The sequence below is a fragment of the Rousettus aegyptiacus genome, unplaced genomic scaffold, assembly GCF_014176215.1.
Source record: "Rousettus aegyptiacus isolate mRouAeg1 unplaced genomic scaffold, mRouAeg1.p scaffold_m13_p_11, whole genome shotgun sequence".
Classification (NCBI taxonomy): Eukaryota; Metazoa; Chordata; class Mammalia; order Chiroptera; family Pteropodidae; genus Rousettus; species Rousettus aegyptiacus.
The window spans coordinates 6798839-6821296 of NW_023416286.1; the positions used below are offsets into that span (position 1 = coordinate 6798839).

The following is a 22458-nucleotide window of genomic DNA, read 5'->3' on the forward strand; positions in this document are numbered from 1 at the left end:
TTTATCTTCTAAGAGCTAAAGTTATTCTTGGAGTGGCAGTGGGACCATTTTACCAGGAGTATAAACTTCACAGTTAGATTTAAAATATACACCAATTACTTACCTTCTGGTAGGACCAGAGTTAGAGAGATTAGCGTGACATGTGATAATGGTGATGTACTTACAGGCAGACATAAAGTCTATAGACTAATATGCATTATCTTCAAATAAGACCAGCTTCTCTGTCGTTGAAACTGTAAATGCCCAGATTATATGATCTTGACTGTATGACTCTTCATCCTCAAAATAAATATTCTTTAACTTATTTGCACATAGTAAAATAGATGTTTCCTAAGTGGTTTCATAGAATAATTCTCAGGAAATGGTTGCTGATTGTCAATGTAATATTTTCTTTATGTTTGCATTCTTATTTAAATAATCTCAACTGAGATTATATAAAAATATAATTAGTGTAACATCTGATCCTTATAGAAAACAACATATTATTTGAGGTTGTATAATGCAAATTTTAGGAAGGGAAAAAAATTCCACTATAAAATATCATCATATAAATCATATATTAAAATGACCCAGTATAATATAACCCTGTATCCATATTATTTATACAACAAAGTATAATCAAAAAGACAAAAAAAAAGTCATTTTAACATCTATTTTTAGACTACTATATCGCTAAGATTAGATGTAGTAAATGGTCTGGCCATTTCTATTATGGAGCAGCAATAGTATTTGGATGACGCCATCTTTTCAGGATCTTAGAGCAATTTATGACGAATGATACTCATGTAGGATGGGTAGCCAGACTGTGTACAAGATGGATTGAAACGGGCGAGCAGTTGGAAAGTCCATGGGAGACAGCCCGGCGGTCACTGCGGGCATGGACACAGCGCAACCGCCGGAGGGGACCTCGCTCGCAGCGGCTCCCTGCTTCCCAACGTGCTGCTGCGCCTGGGTTCCTTCCGCTACAGAAATATATGGAATTCGATATTAACACTTCCGTTCAACAGTGGATATTATATGCCCAGACGTTTGTTAGATTTTTGTGTCTGCACTGGAAACCATTTATTAATATCGATCCCACACATTCACTGGGCACTTGTGGACTGAAATGGGCATTTCAAGCAGTGCAAATAAATTCCGTTGCTCCCCTTCTTGGCCAAACTGCCACATGATGTCTCTGCTGCTTCCCATTCTGTTCTCTCTGCCACCACTTCGAAGTGCCCTTTGCCTCACAGTCCAGTGGAAATGCTCTCATGAATATAATAATGACCTCCATGATGATAGAGATCCAAGGGTGATTTCTGTCCTCCCCTTTCCTGGACCCAAAACTCCAGGAGCAGTCTCTCTTGGCACCAGAAAAATGGCTCTGTGACATCCCTCCTACCACGCCGTGACCCTCCTCACTCTCTGCTGGTGGCTGGTTGGGCTTTCACGCTGGCGTCTCTCACAGTTCAGTTGGTTGTGAATGCCCTCGTTTATTTCTCTGATGGAGACTTCTGCTCTAAGCCCACATATCCAATAGCCAACGTGACATACCCACTTGGCTGTTTCGCAGATATATTCAATTTATGTTTCTAAAACATTAACTATAGATTCTTTTTATCTTGGCAATGTATTCTCCTCCTCCTGAGGCATCCTCGTTACCCAGAGGGCAATGCCATCACCCAGAAACAAGGACAATCCTTTCATCTTTGTTCCCTTCCCTGGATGCCTGCCACCCATTTGATCTATGTGTCTCTCTATGTTAGTTCTTGGTTTGGAGTCATTAGCCTCCCTATAATGACCACTGCTACCAAGTCAGCATCATCTACTGCCCATACAACAATTAACATCATCCTAACTGGTTTCATTGCTTCAATTCTTTCTTCCAAATAATGTATTCTCCCTTGTAATGGTCATATGGATCTTAAAATGTATAATAAACTTAGGATCGCCATGTTCCAAACAATTCAATATCTTCTCTCTGCCCTTAAAACAAATCCTAACTTCTTCTAACAGCTGACAAGTGCCTGCACAATCTGGTCCCTCTGTATGCCCTGTTTACACCAGGCTTATTTCAGACTCAAATTTGAGAAGACGAAAAAAATAAAATAAAATCCATGAAATAATATGACATAGATAAGTCTGAATAGAGCAGTTATCAAAATGAATGTGAATATCTTAAACTCGTCACTAAAAATCAAAGTTTCTGAGATTGTTTTTTAAAAAATAAATTCTAGCTAAATGCCACTTACAAGAGAAATACTAGCAATTTAACGAGGAGATTTTAGGATGGAACGGTAACTTAAAGAGGCTGTATCACCAAAAGCCATGGAGGTCCTCTCATAGAAGACCAGGGAAATCATCACATGGGGAAATAGGGCTTGGAAGTGATGGAACCATCATGCAACCAAGAGGAGGACGCCGACAGAAGCAAAGCTGGAATAAAATATTGCCGGCTCACTGAATTAGTAAACCTGCAGCTAGCTTACCTCTGGACTTCTCACAGGAGATCATTTGTATTCTTATAGCTTAAGCCAGTTTTAATTGGGTCTTTCGTTCCTTTCTGCTGAAAGATTGTTAGCTGATGGACCGGTCGTCCACTGTCCACAGAGCTACATCACAGGATTTGGAGACGAATGTGCTGCATTGTGCCTGGAGGACATGGTGATTTATAAGCATCTTCTAGATGTCTATCTTTTCTCTTTAAGGGACCGGATTCGCCATCATTGTTTATGTTCACTTCTTCAGTTGTTAAATCCTATTCTCCAGGTCCTCTTTTGTCAGCGGTTTTGGGGGTGACTTCAGCATTTCTACTACACCATCACTATTGACTTTATATAATCCTGCTTAGCTGCACAGAGAGGTATAAATAAGTTGAACTGGCCAATCCTTAGGTCTCGTTTCCTTCATTAGTGATAAGAAAATGGATACCTCTACAGGACACTGTTTTTCTTACTTTAAGCAATGGACCCAGCCTAGCAAATCATTGCCAAGGAACTAAAATACTTTTGGGGCAGCCAAACTAATAATTTATCATCTTCCAGAATTCAACCTTGGCAATGGACTAGAATTTCTTTTCTTATTTTTTTTTTATTTTTTATTTTTTTGGAAAATGACGTTTGGATGCTATTTCAATCACATGTTCCGTAACTGGGGTTAGTGAAAGAGGCATGCTAATTTTGGTCACTTGGTAACCAATTCTATTTTTAGGGAGACAAATGAGACCACTAAAGGCCTAGGTCTATGTCAAAACGAGTTGGTCAAATTGGTTAATCTCCTCCACAATTTTGATTTTAAAATGATTATTCAGTTTCCTAGTTGACTAAAGTCTATATGGAAGCTGCTTAAGAGTTAGAGGTTTCATCTTATTCCTTGAGTACAGAAGACAAAGATAATGGCAGGAAAACACTTCTTTGTCTGAGTCAAGTTAAGATGTGATGCAAGTCAGGAATTTGGAGCGCAGCCCTTAAAGAGCCAGCCCATCTCTCACTCCCACCCCCACCCCTTAGCGCAGTCAGTCTTAGGAGTGACCAGAAGGCAAATAAGCAAAGCAAATCCTGGGGTTCTCTTTCCCAGTCCCTGGAGTGAAGCAGGCTGCCTGCCTCCTCTCTCATTGCTCCTCTCCCCCTGGCTGTCAAGTGCTGCTGCTTTTGCTGACCCAACAAACTCCAATGGAGACTTGGAGTCAATCCATTTAAAACAGGAACTAAACTTCTATAGGAAGTAGTGGAGAAAAAATTTCAATTGGAATTGATTTTGAAGAATTAAAGTTTATAAACATATTCTTGTTGTATTTTATATTGAACAAAACTCAGTCACCACTGTAACAACTGTGAAATCATGTGAAATAAAGAACAAATCAAGTTTTGTTTTTGGTGCAATTTTTCCAGCACAGTTGGAAACGTGTGATGGCTGTTAGTATTTTATTTCTGTGTTACAAAGTATGACAAACTTAGCCGCTCAAAACAATGCCCATTTGTTAGCTGCTACTTCTGTAGGTCAGAAGTCCTGCCCAGTGGGCTTGACTGGGTTTTATGCTCAGGGCCTCTCGTGGCCAAAATCTGGGTGTCTGGAGACCATGGGCAAAAATCTGCTTCCAGGCTCAGTCAGGTTGTTGGCGGTTTGGGGGCTGAGGCCCCGTTTTCTTGCTGCCAGACGAGGGCCTCTGTCAGCTTCTGGAAGCCACAACGTTCCTTGTCACATGGTCCCCTCCATCTTCATGTAGCAATGGAGCAACAAATCCTTCTTGCAGTTTGAGCTTCTCTGATAGCCCCTTCTACTACCAGCCAGAGAAAATCCTCTGCTAATAAAGAGCTCGTATGATTAGACAGGACCAAACCAGGTAATCTCCCTTTTGCCATAAAAATAACATAATCGTGGGAGTGATTATCTCGTCATATTTGCAGATTCCATCCACCTTTAGAGATCAGAAAATTATAAGAGCAATGGTCACTGGGGACCATCTTTAGAATTCTGCCTACTACAGTGGCACAATATGACGTTGCTCATGTAATAGTTAATATTTGCGGTAAAACCATAATAACAGTCAAACTGAGGGCACGGCCAGTTTTCCCAAGGGTGACTATTTTAATCCCATGATACTAAAATTATCGATTCTGAAGTACCTATCAGGTCATCATTTTGGTTCATTTTCACTTCTTCAGTGGCTGGCAAGTCTGGCTTCTCATGTCTTGTTTCATTACAGGCTTTTTTTAGGGATTCCAGTATTTCTGCATCATTTTTTGATTTCCAGAAACCCTGAGTCTTTGGCAAGACTTACCATTTAATTTCACAATCAGTTTGTACTTGTTTTATTGGATTCCATACAATATCTTCCAGTCAATGAGAGATCAGTGGGTAGAGATGTTTGGAGCATCGTGAGAAGGTGGAGGCTTTGCTCAGGGTCTATACTCATCCACGTCATGGGGCAGCTGGGATTGGAACTCAATCTGATTCTCAAAAGAGTCATCCATTATTATTTTTAGCAATTGTCTATTAACATCCACCCAGGCTCTACACTCTGTTTAGGATGATAATCCTTAATTTTTCTTCCTGATAAACTCTTACCCATCTTTCTAAGACTGGAGTGAATTTCTCTTTCTTGGAGATACCTTCTCTGACCCACTCTTGTCTCTTTTTCCATCACTCTCTGGCACAACCTGTCCCCCTCTCCAGACAGGTCCTGTAGCCCTGGCCCAAGCATCTATTACAATCCTTAGCAGACTGTGTCCAACACACTAACTAATGCTTTGCATCTCAGTTAGAGTATAAACATCACTTAAAAGGGAGCACATCTTCATTATTGTGTACTATAGGCATTTAGCTTAATTACTAACACACAGTAGTAATTAAGTAAATGTTAATAAGTTCTAGAGAAACAGTATAGGTTTAAGGTAGACCAATGGTTCTCAACTAGAGATGATTTTACCCCCTCCCTTCTCACCCTTCCTCAAAGACTTCTGGCAATGTCTGGAGACATTTTGGTTGTCACAACTTGTTGGGGCGTGTGTTGGGGGGGGGGTGGATGCTGCTGGATCTATGCATAAAGGTCAGTGATGCTGCCACATGTCCTGAGGTGCACAGCACAGCTCCCTACTCACCCTAAAAATATTATCCAGCCCAAAACATTAGGTTAAAATTTTTTCGTTCATACACTCAACACTCACAGCAATGAAAGTAACATATTACTATAATGGCATCATGACAAGGAAAGTATACAGTAGTTGCAAGTGGGGTAGATTTGCTCTGGTGAGTTTCACTGGAGAGGAATTTGGAAGATATTTGTATCTGAGACAAAAAGAAAGAAAAAGAGAGAGAGAGAGAGAGAGAGAGAGAGAGAGAGAGAGAGAGAGAGAGAAGAGGAGAGGAGAAAAGAAGAGAAGAAGAAACAGCTATGAAAGAGAAGAGGAATACATCTTTAAAAAGGACAACTGAGATGTCTGTGCCAGAGAGCGTGCCTGTATGTTTCCAGCATGTCACTTCTTCCACTGATTCTGGTCAAGTTAGTGTTGGACAGTGGTTCTCAAAGTGTGGCCCCTGGCACTGCGGCATGGGCCAAGAAACGCAGATTCTCACATCCCATTCCAGATCTACTGAATCAGAAACTCTGGGGATGAAGCCCAGCAGTATATATTTTAATGAGCCCTCCAGGTAATTTCTGATACATGCATGTAGATGATAAACAATACAGTTGCTTGTCAATTTTTCTTGCCTGTTCTACTAATTGGCATCATGGCCTGGAAGGAGCTTGGTAGGATGGCTTGGGTTTGAAGCAATCCAAGCTGTTTCTTAGACAGTCTGCCCTGTAGATTTTACTGTTCTGAGTACAATAAAACTCTACCAAGACCCCAGTTATCCTTCGCGTACATCGATCCACTTAACTCAGCAAAGCCAGTACAGCAGACATTAGCAACCCATTTCTAAAAGCAAGGAAAAGCCAAAAGGGATTAAGTAACTTGCCTGAAGCCATGCAGCTAGCAATTGTTGAGATAGGAACAGAATCCAAAGCCCTCAATCTCTGTACCACTGTACTACGAGAAACAGTGGATTTCTGATGATGGAGGCACTTGGGCCATTTTTTTATTAGACAACAATTAACTTCCTTTAATAGATTTCCTATTGTTATTTATTTTAGTAAGAAAACCAGGACTCTACTGCCATAGAGTATGCTGCAACATAGGTTATGATTTTATAGTTTGTTTTGTTAGGAATTACATATTATGTAAAACATCGTGTTAGGGCTGAGACTACTTCTTAGGTCAGGGAACATTATTTCTATTTCATTTATGAATATTTGTAATTATGTGTGACAATATATAGTTGCTATGGGTTTCAGAATAATACATAAAAGAACAGGGATGAATTTAATTAGTGTATGCCTTGTTACATCTTCAAGGTCTTTATAGAAGCTCAGTAAGTAAATTTAGAACATGTTCTGAACATTTTAAAAATGAAATTTCTTCTTTTCAGCCCTAAAAATGATTCCTATCAAAACCTCATCTTATCTTTATTTCAAAGAGAGGAACTTTTTTTTTTTCTGGTAAAAGTATAGAGAATCCAAGTACCTGATAGAATGGGAATAAGAGAGATTTAGAAGAAGGTTCTTTTGCAAAACTCATATGGAAAACAGATACTTTAATATCATGCACATGATAGAGAAATTTATAAGCTTTTGAGTTATAATGATTGGAAAGCAATAAAGGATAACAATATGGTACAAGAAGAGTGAGCAAAGATTTGTGAGGAGGGTTTCACTCTCGTAGGAAACTCTCAAGAATTTCAAAAGAAATGCCACGAAGAAAAGGCAACAAATTCAAACTACTTTGTCTCTTCTAATCTGAAAGATATCAGAGCAAACTTGCCAAAAGTACCATTTGCTTTTGCAGAAGTGCAGTCAATGGGATATTGTTTTTCTCAAGAGTTACTAGAGATGATTAGATAAAGAAGATGTGGTACATATGTACAGTGGAATGTTATTCGGCTTCAAAAAAACAAAAAGAAAGAAAGAATATCTTGCTACGGATGGACCTTGAGGGCATTACACTAAGTGAAATAAGTCAGGCAGAGAAAGATAGATACAGTATGCTCTCACTTATATGTGGAATCTAAAGAACAAAACAAAAAACAAAAACATAAACACCCAAATTCCCAGATATAAAGAATAGATTGGTGGTTGCAAGAAGTAGAGGGTGGGGGATGGGTAAAATGGGTGCAGGGGATCGAAAGATACAAACTTCCAGTTATAAATGAAATAAGTCATGAGATGTAATGTACAGCATAGGTCTATAGTTCATAATACCATACTGTATATTTGAAAGTTGCCAAGAGAGTAAAACTTAAAATTTCTCATCGCAAGAAAAAAAAATTATAAGTATGTGTGATGATGGATGTTAACCACACTTATTGTGGTGATCATTTCACAATATATACAAACATCAAAACATTTTGTTGTACACCTGAAACTAATATAATACGTTAATTATATCTCAAATGAAAGAAGAGGAGCTACTACCTACCAGTTACTCGAAGTCTGTCTGTACCAACCACAACTTCCTTTTCATCTACAGTGAAGAGTGGTTTGCCTTCCTTGGAATTGATCTGAAACTGTTGACTCTGGACTTCTACCATTTGGGGACCTGAAAGGTTAATTCAAACAGTTTATTATAAAGTGTTTACCATATGCAGTGTTATAATCTCTACTTTTACATATGCTAAATTACTAAACATGTAGCATTTGTTACTAACAGTTTTTTTGATTCCATGATTAAATTTTGTAAGTTCTAAGCCTAAATTTATTCTATTATTAAAATTAATTTGTCAAACTTGTGCTAACATATATCAAATATATGTACAAATAAGTTAGTTAAAAGTTAAACATTTTCAAGTTTTTAAAACTTGCCAAAAATAATATAATTCTCCCATCCATATTATTTAAATCTGCATTCTTTCGAGTATAAACCAGCTAAAGATTTTGTATTCTGAAATGTGATATTTACAAAAGAACCTTTTACAAATGGGTCCCTTTCACGGCCAAAGTTAACTCAGAAAATGAATTATACTCAGATGCTCTCCTCTGCCCTTGTCCTCAGAAAGGTCCTCAGCTCTTACTCCATGGAGAAAAATAGATGTCACCATGGAAGAACATCCCCAATTTCCTGCTCTTCTCCTCGTTTTTGTCTTCCTCACTTTTTTTTTTTAATTTCAGTGACAGAGGCATCACCTTCTCCACAAGCTTAATTCCTTCATGTGAGCTTCAGACCCGTTGCATTTCAAATCATTACTGTATTCAGCCAATGTTTAATGGGTGCTACTATGGGCCAGCCGCTGAGGACACTGTATCCTCATGGAACGTATAAGCTCTTGTTCAATTTCTCTCATCCATACACTTGGGTCTTCATCATTTTACATTTCATAATTTCTCTTTGTGTTTGCATTTTTTCAAACCCCAGAGCATAAGGGAATAATCTTTCTAGAACACAGCTATCAGCATTTGCTTAAGAAACTACAAGTGTTCCTTAGTTCTTTTGCATGTTAGTTTTATATTCTTACGTAGAAAAGTAAGTTTACTGAGAAAATTAATAGCTTACAGTTTTTGTATAGTGTATGTGTCCCTCTGTCTCTGACAGTACTCATTAAAGTTGATGGACACCTGCTAGAAATGAAATCAAAGCTTTTCAATGAATACATTAATCCATTTTGGACATGGTCACCAATGTATTCTCACACGATTTTATTAATTTATACCTCAAAACCTTTCAATTATTCTTCACTTAAACGTGTGTCTATGCATATGTGTGTGTGCGTGTGTGTGTGCGTGTGTGTGTGTGTGTGTGTGTGTGTATGTGATTTATAAAATGTAACTCATTTTTTCCTCTGTGTTTTATCTTCTTTCTCTTAAGGAAGCCTACCTTAATTTTTTTGGCAGTTGCCTGTATTTTTGCTCTTCTGAGCTTCCACCCAGATTTAGTCACCCAGTGATTCAGTGACAGCATTGACTTGTGTGTCACTGATACACCTTACATATTTATTTTAAACACTGATTTGCATTTGCATTAAATGATGAATATAAAGTTATCCGATTTTAAAATCAAGAGAAAAAAATTAGAATAATTTATCCTAAGAATTCAAAGAGTTTTGCTAACTTGAGGTTCATATAACAATTTTAGGAGGCTTTTTTAAATGAAAGGGGTTAAACTAAATGACATTTTTTTTTTTCTGTAACCATGGTTTCATATACATGGATGAAATCTTCAACAAATGAGTTTAGTTTCATCATTTTTATCAGTAACAAAGCCATATAAACCCTTGCAAATGAAAGGAAACACAAGAAAGTGGGTCTATTCCATTCAAAATAAATTTATTGCCCGTTTATGTTCAAGGCTCTGCACTAAGAACTGAGGATACAAGAGTGAGTGAGATGCCGCTCACAAGTTATAGGAGTTCGTCATCCATAGAAGAAAAAAAAAACATATAAATCTAGCTCCGGGACAGTTTGATAAGTGCCACAATGCAGGAATGGACAGTGTTTGACGAGACCCCTAGCAAAGAATTCATGTTCTATCCTTGGGGATCAGATCTCTGGGGGAGACGATGTCTGAGCTGACCATGAAGAAACAGTTTATGGTTCCCTGATGAAGGGAGAAGGAGGCGCTCCAGGTGAAGGGCAAAGGCGCAGAGAAGAAAATTTTACTTTCATTTTATTAAAAAAAAAATTACACACACACACACACACACACACACACACACACACACACACACACTTTAAATATGTTTTCTGCTCCAGAATAAATTGTTGTCCAATGACAAGCTCATAATCACAGAGATAATCATCTCTTAAAAGCATTGAGCTTGGAATTACCCTGCTAACTTTTACTAGTATTCTACTAGTTTTATAACCTAGCTGGACATGAATGAAAGTTGAGCAAGTAATCCTCTCTTGCAGCAGAGTTCCTTTAAGAAATGGAATTTAAATTCTATCTTGGTGATAAAAAAAAAAGGGCTGACTGGTAAAATAACATTTTTAATGAAAGGCCGTGTAGTGCAAAGAAGGAAACAGAAAATAAAGGAAATAAGTATAAGAAGGTTTTATAATCTGATGAATTAAGTTTGTGAAATTGGCTTAAGGGTTTTTATAGTGAAAATACAACCAAATTCTTCCTGACATGTGATATGAGGCATTAGCAGTTTCTTCCAACCCCTCACCCCACATCACCATGATAGCTTGAATTTAAATGCCGTCATGTAAAAGTAAGTATCAAATTTGGCCAGCACATCTGAGCACAGCTTGAATACTTCTGGGTATGTCTTATTTTTAAACGAGCCAGAATTGTAACTTGAAAATAAAATAAAATTAACGGTAGTAATCAGAGCTACATTTATAACTGGTAAAATTCCATTGTTGTTGCTTATGATTTAAAATCTTTTCGTTCAAAGATTTGAAATGCTAGCTATTAGCATTTGCTTTCAATGTTTGACTTCTTTTGGAATTTAAGACTTTTGGTTTTGATTGCATTGGTTGCCAACTTTTTCAGTGGTTTAATAATAAACAATTATTCACTGAAATGGGATTAATTTGGTGAGTTCACATAAATTACATTTTAATGCCCAGATTGGTTAAATTTATCTCCTTTCAAGAAATGTGAGGCTGGAATGACCGTGATTGTGGGTAATCATTTACCGAAAGTAATCTTGGATTTGGTGAGTTATATTCCCTAGTTCAGGGTTCTTTATATAGCAGAGGCTTTCCAGCCAAAGGTTTAATAGAAATCACTAATTTTAACACTCTAGTAGGCATAAAGCACTAAGGTTAAAAGTCAGGATTTGAGGCTAACGGTTTAAACCAAAGTAATTCTAATAGGATTTTATTTTTAAGTAAATTCCTTATTGTCAAAAATGAGAGCTGTATCTATAACTCAAACAGTTGCTGGCATGCTACATGTAAGGCAATCTGATGAGGGAGAGGGAGGGCTAGTGGAAACTCTCAGAGAAACAAGTCCCGGGGTCATTCCTGGTCAGGCTCTCCTAGGAACTAGCTGTGTGTTCATGAGCAAATTAGCTTCAGGTTTTTTTTTTTTTTTATCCATGAAATTGAGGACAGATTTATATTACCTCTACCTGTATCATAAAAAGGAATCATCAGGTTCCTATGTGGCTATAGTTTCACATGTAACATTATTCCGTTTTATAAAAACAGCCATTAAAAAAAAAAAGACACAGAAAGTTACCAGCTTGTGTTGACAGTATAATTCTCGTCTACTTCTCCATAATCAAAAGGGCCATCAAATTTCTTAGGTTTTGTGAATCTGTGAAATATTGATAGTATACAGCTGGTTTGCTCTTTTGTTATTTCTTTCATCTATATTCCTCCTCTCTAATCCTTTTTCCCAAGGTACAAAATTCCATATGACCTCACTCCCATGTGACCTTATTCCCTGATCTTAGCTGACTGGGTAGATGTACACAGCCAAACCAAGGGCAGCTGGCCAAACAGATTAGTGGGACCAATTAGAATACTTTGTTATGCATTGAGAATTCATGAAATCGAGGACAAAGTTGTTAGTTTTGAGCACTACAGCTCATTATATGTAGAACCAGAGAGGTCCTGGAGGTCCTGCAGAGTTAGAACTGATGCAGCCACAATACCCAAGGGAAAAGGATGGGCAAATATACATCAGAAGGGAGGGCTACATGAGCAGAAGGTTCACCGGAAGGGGTTCACAGGAAGGGGAGGGAGAGTGAGAACTTTGGCTCTTAGCCCTGATCGCCGTTCCTTTGAAAGCAACTATTTCCATTATTTCCTTTAGTCTCTACGAGATTCTTGTGTATCCTACAGTAGTCAATGTGTTTCTTGTACTACCTTGGATGGTCCTCTATTTCTTGGAATCAAAATAACTATAATTAAAATACTTTAGACAGTCCCCTATCCCCTCCTCAAAGTCATGCTAACTATCCTCTGTAGTAGACACAGCAAGATATTTAGAAAATTCAGACTTTGATGGTTCATAAATGATTTTGAATTCTTTAGAAGAAAATACAAACTTATCCATTTGGCACACTATTCATGAACCGCACACATGCAAAGTGCTGTGACGCGCCTGGACTCACCCACTTTTAATCTGCCTGTGACCTCTCCCTCAGAGTTTCGTGCATTTACAGTCACATTCTGAGTAGACTGGAGAAGCAGAGATGAGTCCTAGGAAAGGATTTACAAAGTTAACCAAACATGTCTTTATATTTGTATATAAATTTAAGATTTGTATAAAATCTCCATAGTCACAGATTCTATGATACTATACATTTGTTTTCATAAAATTATTGCAAAGCTTGAATTACATTATGTTAAAGGGATAAATGTATTAACTTTTATTCATAAAATATAATAATCTTATGGGTTTATAGTGCTGTGTGCACTGGTTACAATGTGCCCGGTCAGTTTTCACAGTGAAGATCTAAAACAATCAATTGTAATATTCTTTTTTCTTTTTCAAAGAATCAAAATTTCATTTTTATTATATGTTCCGGACATGATATATTTTAGGAAAATAAATCATAGAATGGTTAGTTCTTCTATATAAATACCATGTTAATTATTTTTAAAATGCAAAGATTTTTCACAATTTCAAAAGAGCTTTTCAAATTTGTTGAATGCCTAGTTTTTGAGCTTTCTTTGGAAGATGAAGTGGCTTTATGAGCACATCAGTGCTTTCTTCAGTATCAGTTCTAAATGGGTGGTTTCGTTTTATAGAACATTGCTTGCTTTTATATAAATAGTTTTCTTCAAAAGGAATGCAGTAATTTGGCTGTTGGTTTCAAGTGGGTTTACGGTTCACTCAGAGGGAACAAAATACCTTCCAGAGATGTGGGAAATCATGTAATTTTTCAGAAGGAAAGAAGTTTCAGGAGTACTTTGGAACTCTCACAGGTCAGGTAATTTGTCCAGCTGGCTTTGTGGAGTCAGATGGATTTATCAGCCACTCACATTTTATCCAATGATGCGACCTTAATACTAGTTTGTTTGTTTGTTTGTTTTCTTGCATTGTTATAAAATAACTAGCATGATAATAAAGTTAATAAATTACCCACAATTTTAGCACCCATCCTCTCATTTTACCTTTCACATTTTGAAGTAGGTACCATGGTAGATGAGAAAACTGAGTTCAAAGAGATTAAATTACAGCTCACCCAAAGTCACAACTATCAAGTGACAGTGCCAAGATAAAACCTAGTCTTCAGATGTCAACTTCCATGCTCTTTTCTTCCATTCCCCTGGAAAGGGCAGATAGGGCCCAGGCTGGAGCTGTGAGGTCTACTCCCATGCCTAGACGAAATGAGCTATTCTGGGAACTACTCCAGGTGTCTGATCCAATGGGGACGCTCAAACCTTTTTCTTTTTTCTGCCTTCCACTGTCCAGGCTAGAAAGGCTAATTGCTTTCTCAGCCTGTCTTGCAGCTAGGGGGACCCAAGTGACACAATGCTGGTCAATAAGATGGAAACCAAAATTTGCTGGGACGGGATAGGGGTTTCCAAGCAAGCTTTTGCTTTCCTGATGGAAAGGACGCTGCCTTGGCACTGCAGGCTTCCCCGGCCACATGCCTTGCATGGTGTCGCCTGGCAGACACCTAGCAACCATGGGGAAGGCAGAAAGACGGCAAAGCTGCTGGCCCCAATGTCGGTGAGAGTTGAACTGATGCCAGAGCCGCCCCCGTCTAGCTTCTAGTTATATGAGAATAAAAGTTCCAATGAGTTTATGCCACTCCTGGCTAGATTTTCTGTTACTCATAGTATAGAGCAGAAATGGCTCTGTAGCAATATTAACAAAATGATATAAATATTCCCTCTATCACTTAATGAAAGCTCTTATATTAATTGCTCTTTAAGTACCCCAAAGTAATCAACAGGTACATTTTTTAAAAACTGTAATGTTTATTGTGAAGTAAAGGACATTTCCATTTTCTATGTGATGAAGCTGAGAGCTGAAGCTTGTGAATGAGTTTCTCAGTTTTCATAATTAGCTAGTGATACCCTTTAGACAATTTTATGCCATTTGGAAATGACAGCCAGGTGGAAATAAACATTTAATAATTTTTCCATTCATCTGAACTGAATTCTGACTGTATTTTTTGGATAAAAACAATGTATCATTCAACACTATATTTAGCCTTATGATGCAGCTAAAAGAGGCACAAGGCATGATATCTTTTCTCCAGAGTGTGTAACCTAGATAAGGAGCTATGAGGGAGATGCATGAAAGACGGCCAGAGGGGAGGGAGTTGGGGGCTGGGAGAATGGGGGGTAAGATTAAAGAAGTACAAATTAGTAGTTGACAGATGGTCACCGGGACGGGGAGCACAGCAGCGGAAATGCAGTTAGCATTAATATAATGGCTAGTTGGAGAATCAGGAGAGAAAGAGCAATTAGGGGGATCGTTTTATAAACTATACAAATGTCTAACCAATGTACTGTATACTTTAAACTAATAATAATAATAATAAGATCATTAACAATGTAAGGATGTGTTGTTGTTAGAGCTCAAATACAGATGACAACTGCCTTAAGAGTTCTCAATAGTCTCCTTCGGCCACTTCGTATGTGGACATGATTAATTATTTCAAATGTGAACCTAATGTGGGAATGGCAGAGGCTTAGTTAGTCACTGAAGCAGCATGTGTTTGTTAAGAAGTCTCCCAAATCATCTGTGGAAAAATTATATTTATGGCATAAAGTTATTCATAATATTCCCTTACCATCCTTTGGATGTCTATAGGATCCTCAGGGGTCTCCCTTCTACCATTTCTGACTTTGGTCCTTCGTGTCCTCTCTTTTTAATGGTTAGTCTAGTTAGAGGTTGATCAATTTTTATTGATCTTCAGAAAGAACCAGTTTTTTGTTTCATTGATTTTCTCTATTGTTTTTATTTTTCTATTTTTGTTTTATTCCTGCTTTTAATTATTTCATTTCTTCTCTTACATTTGGCTTAGTTTGTTCTTTTTCTAGTTCCTCTGTGAGTATGCAGTCATTAATTTTTTTTTCCTAATATAGGCATTTAGTGTTATAAGTTTTCCTCTAAGCACAGTTTTAACTATATCTCCCCAAATTCGATATACTGTTTTTCCCTTTTTCATCAGTTCAAAACACTCTTTAATTTCTCTTTTGATTTCTTCTCTGACCCATGGATTATGTATCAATATTTTATTTAATTTCCAAATATTTGAAATATTTGCAGATATTTTTGTTACTGTTGTCTGATTAAATTTATTGTGGTCAAATAACATATGTTGTATGATTTGAATACTTTGAAGCTTATTGAGGTTTGTTTTATAGTCCAAAATATAATCTTGATAAATATTCCCTGTGCATTTAAAAATAACTGGTATTCTGCTGTTGGTGGGAAGTGTGCTATATAAATGTTAATTATATTAAGTAGGTTAATAGCGTTCTTAAAATCTCCTACCTATATCCTTATTAACTTTCTGTAAGTTTGTTCTTTCAGTTATTGAGAGAAAGATGTTGAAATCTCTGACTATAACTGTGGATAATTCTATTTTATTTTTGTAGCTGTATCAGTTTTTGCTTCATGCATCTCGAAGCTCTAATATTAGTTATATAAATATTTAGCAATATAAATGATGAATTTACTCCTGCATCTTTTGAAACAACCCTCCGTATCTGAGATCTTTATCTCTTTACTCTGTAATCTACTTTGTTATTAATAACACGGATTTGAACTGCATGAGTCCACTTACACGTGAATTTTTTTTCCAATAAGTGCTATAAATGTATTTTCTTTTCCTTATGGTTTTCTTAATAATATTTTCTTTTCTTTAACTCACTTTATTGTAAGTTATAGCTTATCACACATATAACATACAAAATATGTGTTAATCAACTTTATGTGATCAGTAAAGCTTCTAGCCAACAGTCGGCTATTAGTAGTTGAGTTGTGGGGGAATCAAAAGTTACAGACTAATTTTTTGTTTACCCACATATTTACCATTTCTGGTATTTTTTATTCCTTTATGAAGATCCACATTTCCATCTGGTATTATATCTCCTTTGCATGAAGTACTTCTGAAGTACTTCCCTTAATATCTCTTGTAGTGCCAGCATGCTAAAGAAATTTTTTCAGCTTTAGTAAGTGTGAAAAAAATGACTATTTTGCCTTTGGTTTTGAAAGATATTTTTGCTAGGTACAGAATTCTAGGTTGGTTGGGTTTTGTTTCATTACTGTAAAATTGGTGCTTTACTGTTTGAATTGTTCCTAACTAGAAGTCTGTTGTCATTCTTTCTCATGTTTTGTTTTTTGTTGTTGTTGTTGTTGTTGTTGTTTTGTATATAAGATGTCCTATTCTTCTGGCTGCATTTAAGATTTTCTCTTTATCTCTAGTTTTAAGCAATTTAATTGATATGCTTTGATGTAGCTTTCTTCTTGCTTCTTTTAAGTTCATTAAGCATATTTGATATGTGGATTTAAAGTTCCATCACACTTGGAAGAATATCACACATTACTTGGAAAAATATCACACATTATTTTTTTCAAATATTTGTCCTCTCATCTCTCTACTGTCCTTCAAGGGCTCCAATTAAAAACAAACGAGACCAATTCACTGACACTCTGTTAGTTTTTTCCAGTCTTTTTCCTCTGTGTTTCATTTTGGTTAATATCTATTGCTACACCTTAAAGTTCACTAATCTTTTTTTCTATAGTGTCCAGTCTGTTGTTAATCTGTTAATCCCACCAATTGACTTTTAAAAAAAGAATTCCAGGTGTTCTATCCTTCAGCTCTAGGTTAGTGTGAGCTTTTTCTGTCTTTCCATCTTTCATGTCTCTCCTTAACATGTTCATGCTTTCCTTGACCTTTGTGCCCAGAGAGAACAGTTTTTTTTGAACTTTGTACTGGGACACACTAAGTCATTGGAAAAATTATGATACTTTCAAGGATCCTTGTTAAGCTTTGTTCTATGGGACCAGACCAGCAATGACACTGGTGCCGATCTTGTGTCACTCCTGAGCCAATACCTTTCTTAGCATTCTACCTGATGCCCATGACTTATGAAATTCTGTTCTGACAGTAAACTGGGTAATTCTAGGACTCACCACTTTTGTTTCACTTTTTCATAGATAACTATCCTGACTGCCTTTGTCTGACATCTGAAAATTATCCTAGTCCGTTTGGGCTACTATACCAAATGCCAGAGACTAGATGACTTACAAACAACAAATATTTATTTATTACAGTTCTAGAGGATGAGAAGTCCAAGATCATGGTGCTGGCCGATTCAGTGTCTAGTGAGACTTGCTTTCTAGTTCATAGAATGTGCCTTCCAGCTGTAATCTCACATGATGGAAGGGGCAAAGGAGCCCTCTCAGGCCTCTTTTACAAGGGCACTAATCCCATTTAGAGGGGCTTCATCCTCATGCCCTAGTCACCTCCCCAAAGCCCTACATCCTAATACTATCACCTTGATGGATTAGGATTTCAACATATGAACATTCAGACCATAGCGAGAACCATATGTTTTCAAGTTTTTAGTTATTTAATGAGAGTGTTAATATCTTTCCTATATTACTTATTTTGATTTTTATAGTTTCTTGTTCTTTTAATTAAAATGGCTCAAAATAGCTTTTTGTCCTTGGGATTCTCAAGTGTGCTTTTCCAGTCATTTTCAGATTGACTATTTTTACTTGGAAGTTAATACCCTTTTTCGTAGAGTTTATTTTGTAACCTTGCTTTAGATGAAGTTTTCCTTACATGGTTTGTTTGCGAAGTCTCAGTCTTAAGCTCCTGTGTATTTTAATTTCTGCACTTATCCAGCCTGTCTAAAAGCTTTTTACCATTGCTTCCATTCAGACCCCAGGGTCTCTCAGTCTTACCAGGGTGGCTCAGGGCCTCTGTCCCCAGTGATATTCGTACCCTGGTCTGGCATCTCTGTGGGTTCCTCCTCACAGATATACAGCTTTACTCAAACTTGGGCAGTGGTTGCCAGCAATTCCTGCTTTTCATTGTTGTCTCATGCAATAGGCCTGCTGGGGTCCCAATCGTGTTGACACTAATTTGGCGTCTGTTGCTCTGTGGGCTCTGATTGTAAGCTGCCCCTGTCTCTTTTCAGGTTTGTGAACCTCAAAGAAAATCATTTCAAGTAAAGCTTTAAAATTGTGTTTCTGGTCCATTTCATGTTCGATCGTGTCTCTATGTTTTACTATGTAGTCTTTTTGCTCTGTCAGATATAACTGCTCTGTGTTTATGTTAATGGGCAAGGTGGATGGGTTTAAGTCATGAACTGCAAGCACAGTCCTGACGGAGCCTCACGTATTAATTCTGAAGGGTTACTGAGCAATCATCTGCTGGCAGCCCGAACACCATGCAGACTTACACTTAAAATGAACAAAATTCTCCCAGCCCAGCAATATAGATAAATCAAATATGTGTCAAATTTTGCAAATTCATAAGGTAATTTCTGTAATTTTGTGGAAAATTACTTCCTAGACTCACCTTTGAAAAGAAAACATAACTAATACATCAGTGCACACAAAAATTACAAGGGATAATTTTGTTCAGTTAATCCTGTTATTGGAAAGCCATACTAGTTACAAAATACTTCACAGCTCTGTTATCAAGTAATATTATTCCAAATGTTTGTGTAATTTTCTGTATTGACATTTCACATTAATGTATCATTGTGAGACTTTAATATGTAATTATCTAAAACAATCTAAATAATTGTGCTCCCTTTTCAAAAAAGGATGCTGTAGGTGAAAAAGTCTCATAGGATATAACTAAAAGTATTATTAATTCCAGAATGTTAAATTTGCTATGATTTAATCACCTGATTTCAGTCACCAGGCTATTCTCCTAGTCTTATCTCTTAAAAAAATATGTTAGAAGATTAGCCAACAGAACTCTGAGGAAAAAAAGGCTAAGGTCTAATTTATGAATTCTTTCTTTGCATCTGACTTCCCTTTTTACAAAAGCTTGCATTATTTCCCATGCTTCCATACAACAGGGCTGGTTAATACGGGGAAATGCCATCATGACTCATGTAAGTGTGTTATCTGTATAAGCTCTTAGAATCAGGCTGATAACGGTCAACAGCCTGTGATATTCCAGGTCATTTGCCTGCTCCTACTGCTAACTGAGTGACACTCTAGTGCCTGATAATACTGCGAGCTCTGTCCTCTCTAGGACCTCTCCATTGCAACCAGTACTTATAAATTTTGTAACATATCATTTTGTAGTTGGTAGTAGAGGTTGGTGATTGTTCTGATCTTTAGTTTAGGAGTGTACTTTATCTCTCTGACAGTGGTTGGCCTTTCGTTTCTTTTGTAATTGCTCTAGATTAGCTGGCACAACCTCTGTCTGTAGGAGATACTGATAGATCCTTTTGTACCTAGAAAAGGGAGAAAAATGAAGAGTGTACTCTTCCTACAATTGGTAAGTTACATCTAAATGAAGTTTTAACATTTTATTTCGATAATACCACCTCATCAGTAACTAGCAAAATATTTATCTCTACTACAAAGTCCATAGCATCACATAAGGAAAAGTAGAACATTTACGAAAATCGTTTGACTGTATTTTATATTTGGCTCCACTTGTTATAAATTTCATGGAGGTAAATGAACATAATACTGAGGCAGATTTACTTTTAAAGTCACACGATTGTTTAATGGTGTTGATAATCTATTTATGGAGAATCCTACAGAATCGTAATCTGTAGTTAGTATAATTACTACAGAACATATCATTATGAAACTAATTTTTTCTCAGCTTTGCAGATAATTTTAAATGTCTTGAAAGAAGTGTATGTAAATTACAAGCATAAACGGGAAGAAGTTTAGATTGTTTTTGATGAAGGTTCTAATGACCAAGCCTTTACTTTATTATGGTCTAAATTACTGAGGCCACCAAATTCATATCTGAAGCACATGAAAATAGAGTCTTTTTAGAAAGTAATATAAGAAATGAGTTTCACAACGTTGGAGCCAAGCTTCTTATAATGAGTGTGTCATGAACGAGTGTACATGTCTACATTCTAAGAACTCTCCTTTGAAATATGTTAAATTTCTGCACTTAACCATTATTTCTTTTTCATAAAAAGCACAAATGATTTAAATGTTTCATCAAATCGTTTTCTTACCACTCTGGAGTGTACTTCTTTGGCGTACAATGGAAATAAAAATTCAGATTCCCCTTCCAGGCGAAGCCCATCACTTGTAACACGCAAGTGACCCATTCCTGTCTGTTAAAAAGACAAGTCAATAGAGATTTTGTTATCGCTTTCTTTTGTTACTCCATTTCTTTTAGAATCAGCTTAAATTACATATGCATTTTCACTGACTTCCTATCAGCACCTTTCTGTATTTCTCTCAAATGCATTATTTAAACTTCAGTTGTTGTTATTCAATATATATTTTATTAAGTCTTACATAAATACAAAGGCCTATTTAGAAAATACATGTAAGATTTAAAGAATCTCTTTACCATAAACACCCAAGAGCCTATCGCCATGTAAGAAAAAGAATCTTACCATCATTATTTCAAAATTTTTACAATTAAGATGCAATGGAATGGACCCTTTTGAAGTGTACAGTTCTATGAGTTTTAATACACACAACCACCAACACAATCAGGAGACAGAACGGTTTCATCACTACCACCCCTCAAAATGCCCTAACTACCTTTTTAAGGCTTCAAATGTATCATGTGAGTTCACAAAATAGCAAATATCTATTGGGCCTTTCTTAAGTGAAAAGCAGTGTAGGAGGATGTGGAGCTCTAGTCAAGGTGCCTGTTCTCAACAAGCTCCCAGTCGTGAATAGTGGCCAGAAAGGGTAGAAGACAATTCTGAAAATCACCAACCACTGTCATGCGATTCGATCTCGTGGGCAGTTCAAAACTTCTCAACACTGGACCTCTCTCTCCCTGAAACACCACCCTTGTTTGGTTCCCATGAACTGTGCTAGTCTAGCTTTGCTCTGACTGCAGAAAACACTCTCTTGGCCTTGTTGCACATCCATCCAGCCTCCACCTGGCCCCTGACTGCTGGCTCCCTCTGGCTGTCCTAAGTAAGCCTTTCCAGGCATTCCCACAGGTCACACCCTTGGTTTCCATGACCATCTTGCTGTAGGAAGCGACCCTCGATGGAGGAATTCGGATGTTCAGACAACTTTGTTTGGAGGAAGGAGAATTTATTACCAGCAGAGAGTATGGGGGATTCAATAGACCCAAAGCACAATCCCCCCTTGGTTAGATTTTTTACAGCTTATATACCCTCTCAGTGTCCATGCAAGGGGTGTGTGATTCCTTTGTCTGAGGTTTTACATGTCCCTCCTTACTCAGAGTGGGGAGGAGGAGCTTCGGGTGGGAGGGTTGCAGGGGAGGAATTTCTAGATCCAGGGTCTTACAGGTCATTTGTTTTGTAGAGTCTGAGACCTTGGTATTATGAGCACTATTATCGGATTCGTGAACAGAGAGACGGGATTCCTAGCTTCCAGACAGGGAGCAGCACTCATTGGCTTCACTCACGCCCGCTCAGTGAGTTCCTTATCCAAAAACTGAGCTCTAACTGTAACACGACAAACAGTTCCACACAGTCTTGACATTCATACACAGCTACAGAGATGGAAAAGGGGCTGGAGAATCCTTGAGGGTGAGGATGCAGCTGTGGAAAACATGTTAACTGAAGAGCATAGGGCAGAATGGGGGAAGAGAGCAGTTTTAACCATTTCTGCAGGCCCTTTCCTTTGCGCTTTTTGTTTTTAACTTTCAGATGCCTCCTCTCCTTGCTCACTCCAGCTGTCCTAGGCCTTTCCAGGCATTCCCTCATAGCACGTCCTTGGCTTCCATGACCATCTCAGTGTGGAAGACACACCCACTTGTATTTGCAGCTTAGATTCTATCTTTTGAGCTCTCGCGTGAGGGGTGTGTGTGTGTGTGTGTGTGTGTGTGTGTGTGTGTAAATATCTGTCCTCCCCTTTT

At 37.4% G+C, this 22458-nt stretch overlaps 1 protein-coding gene across 3 annotated transcripts in view; it reads right to left on the reverse strand.

Annotated features, from left to right (window-relative positions):
- SGCG (sarcoglycan gamma) overlaps window positions 1-22458 on the reverse strand; it is a 67089-nt gene that overhangs the window by 20064 nt on the left and 24567 nt on the right. For all 3 annotated transcript variants that reach the window (XM_036228469.1, XM_036228468.1, XM_036228470.1), the window contains 3 exons: window positions 20618-20719; window positions 12586-12673; window positions 7998-8117 (listed from right to left, as the gene is read on the reverse strand). In XM_036228469.1, coding sequence (XP_036084362.1) covers window positions 7998-8117; window positions 12586-12673; window positions 20618-20719 — 310 coding nt within the window. The remainder of the gene's footprint in view (window positions 1-7997; window positions 8118-12585; window positions 12674-20617; window positions 20720-22458) is intronic.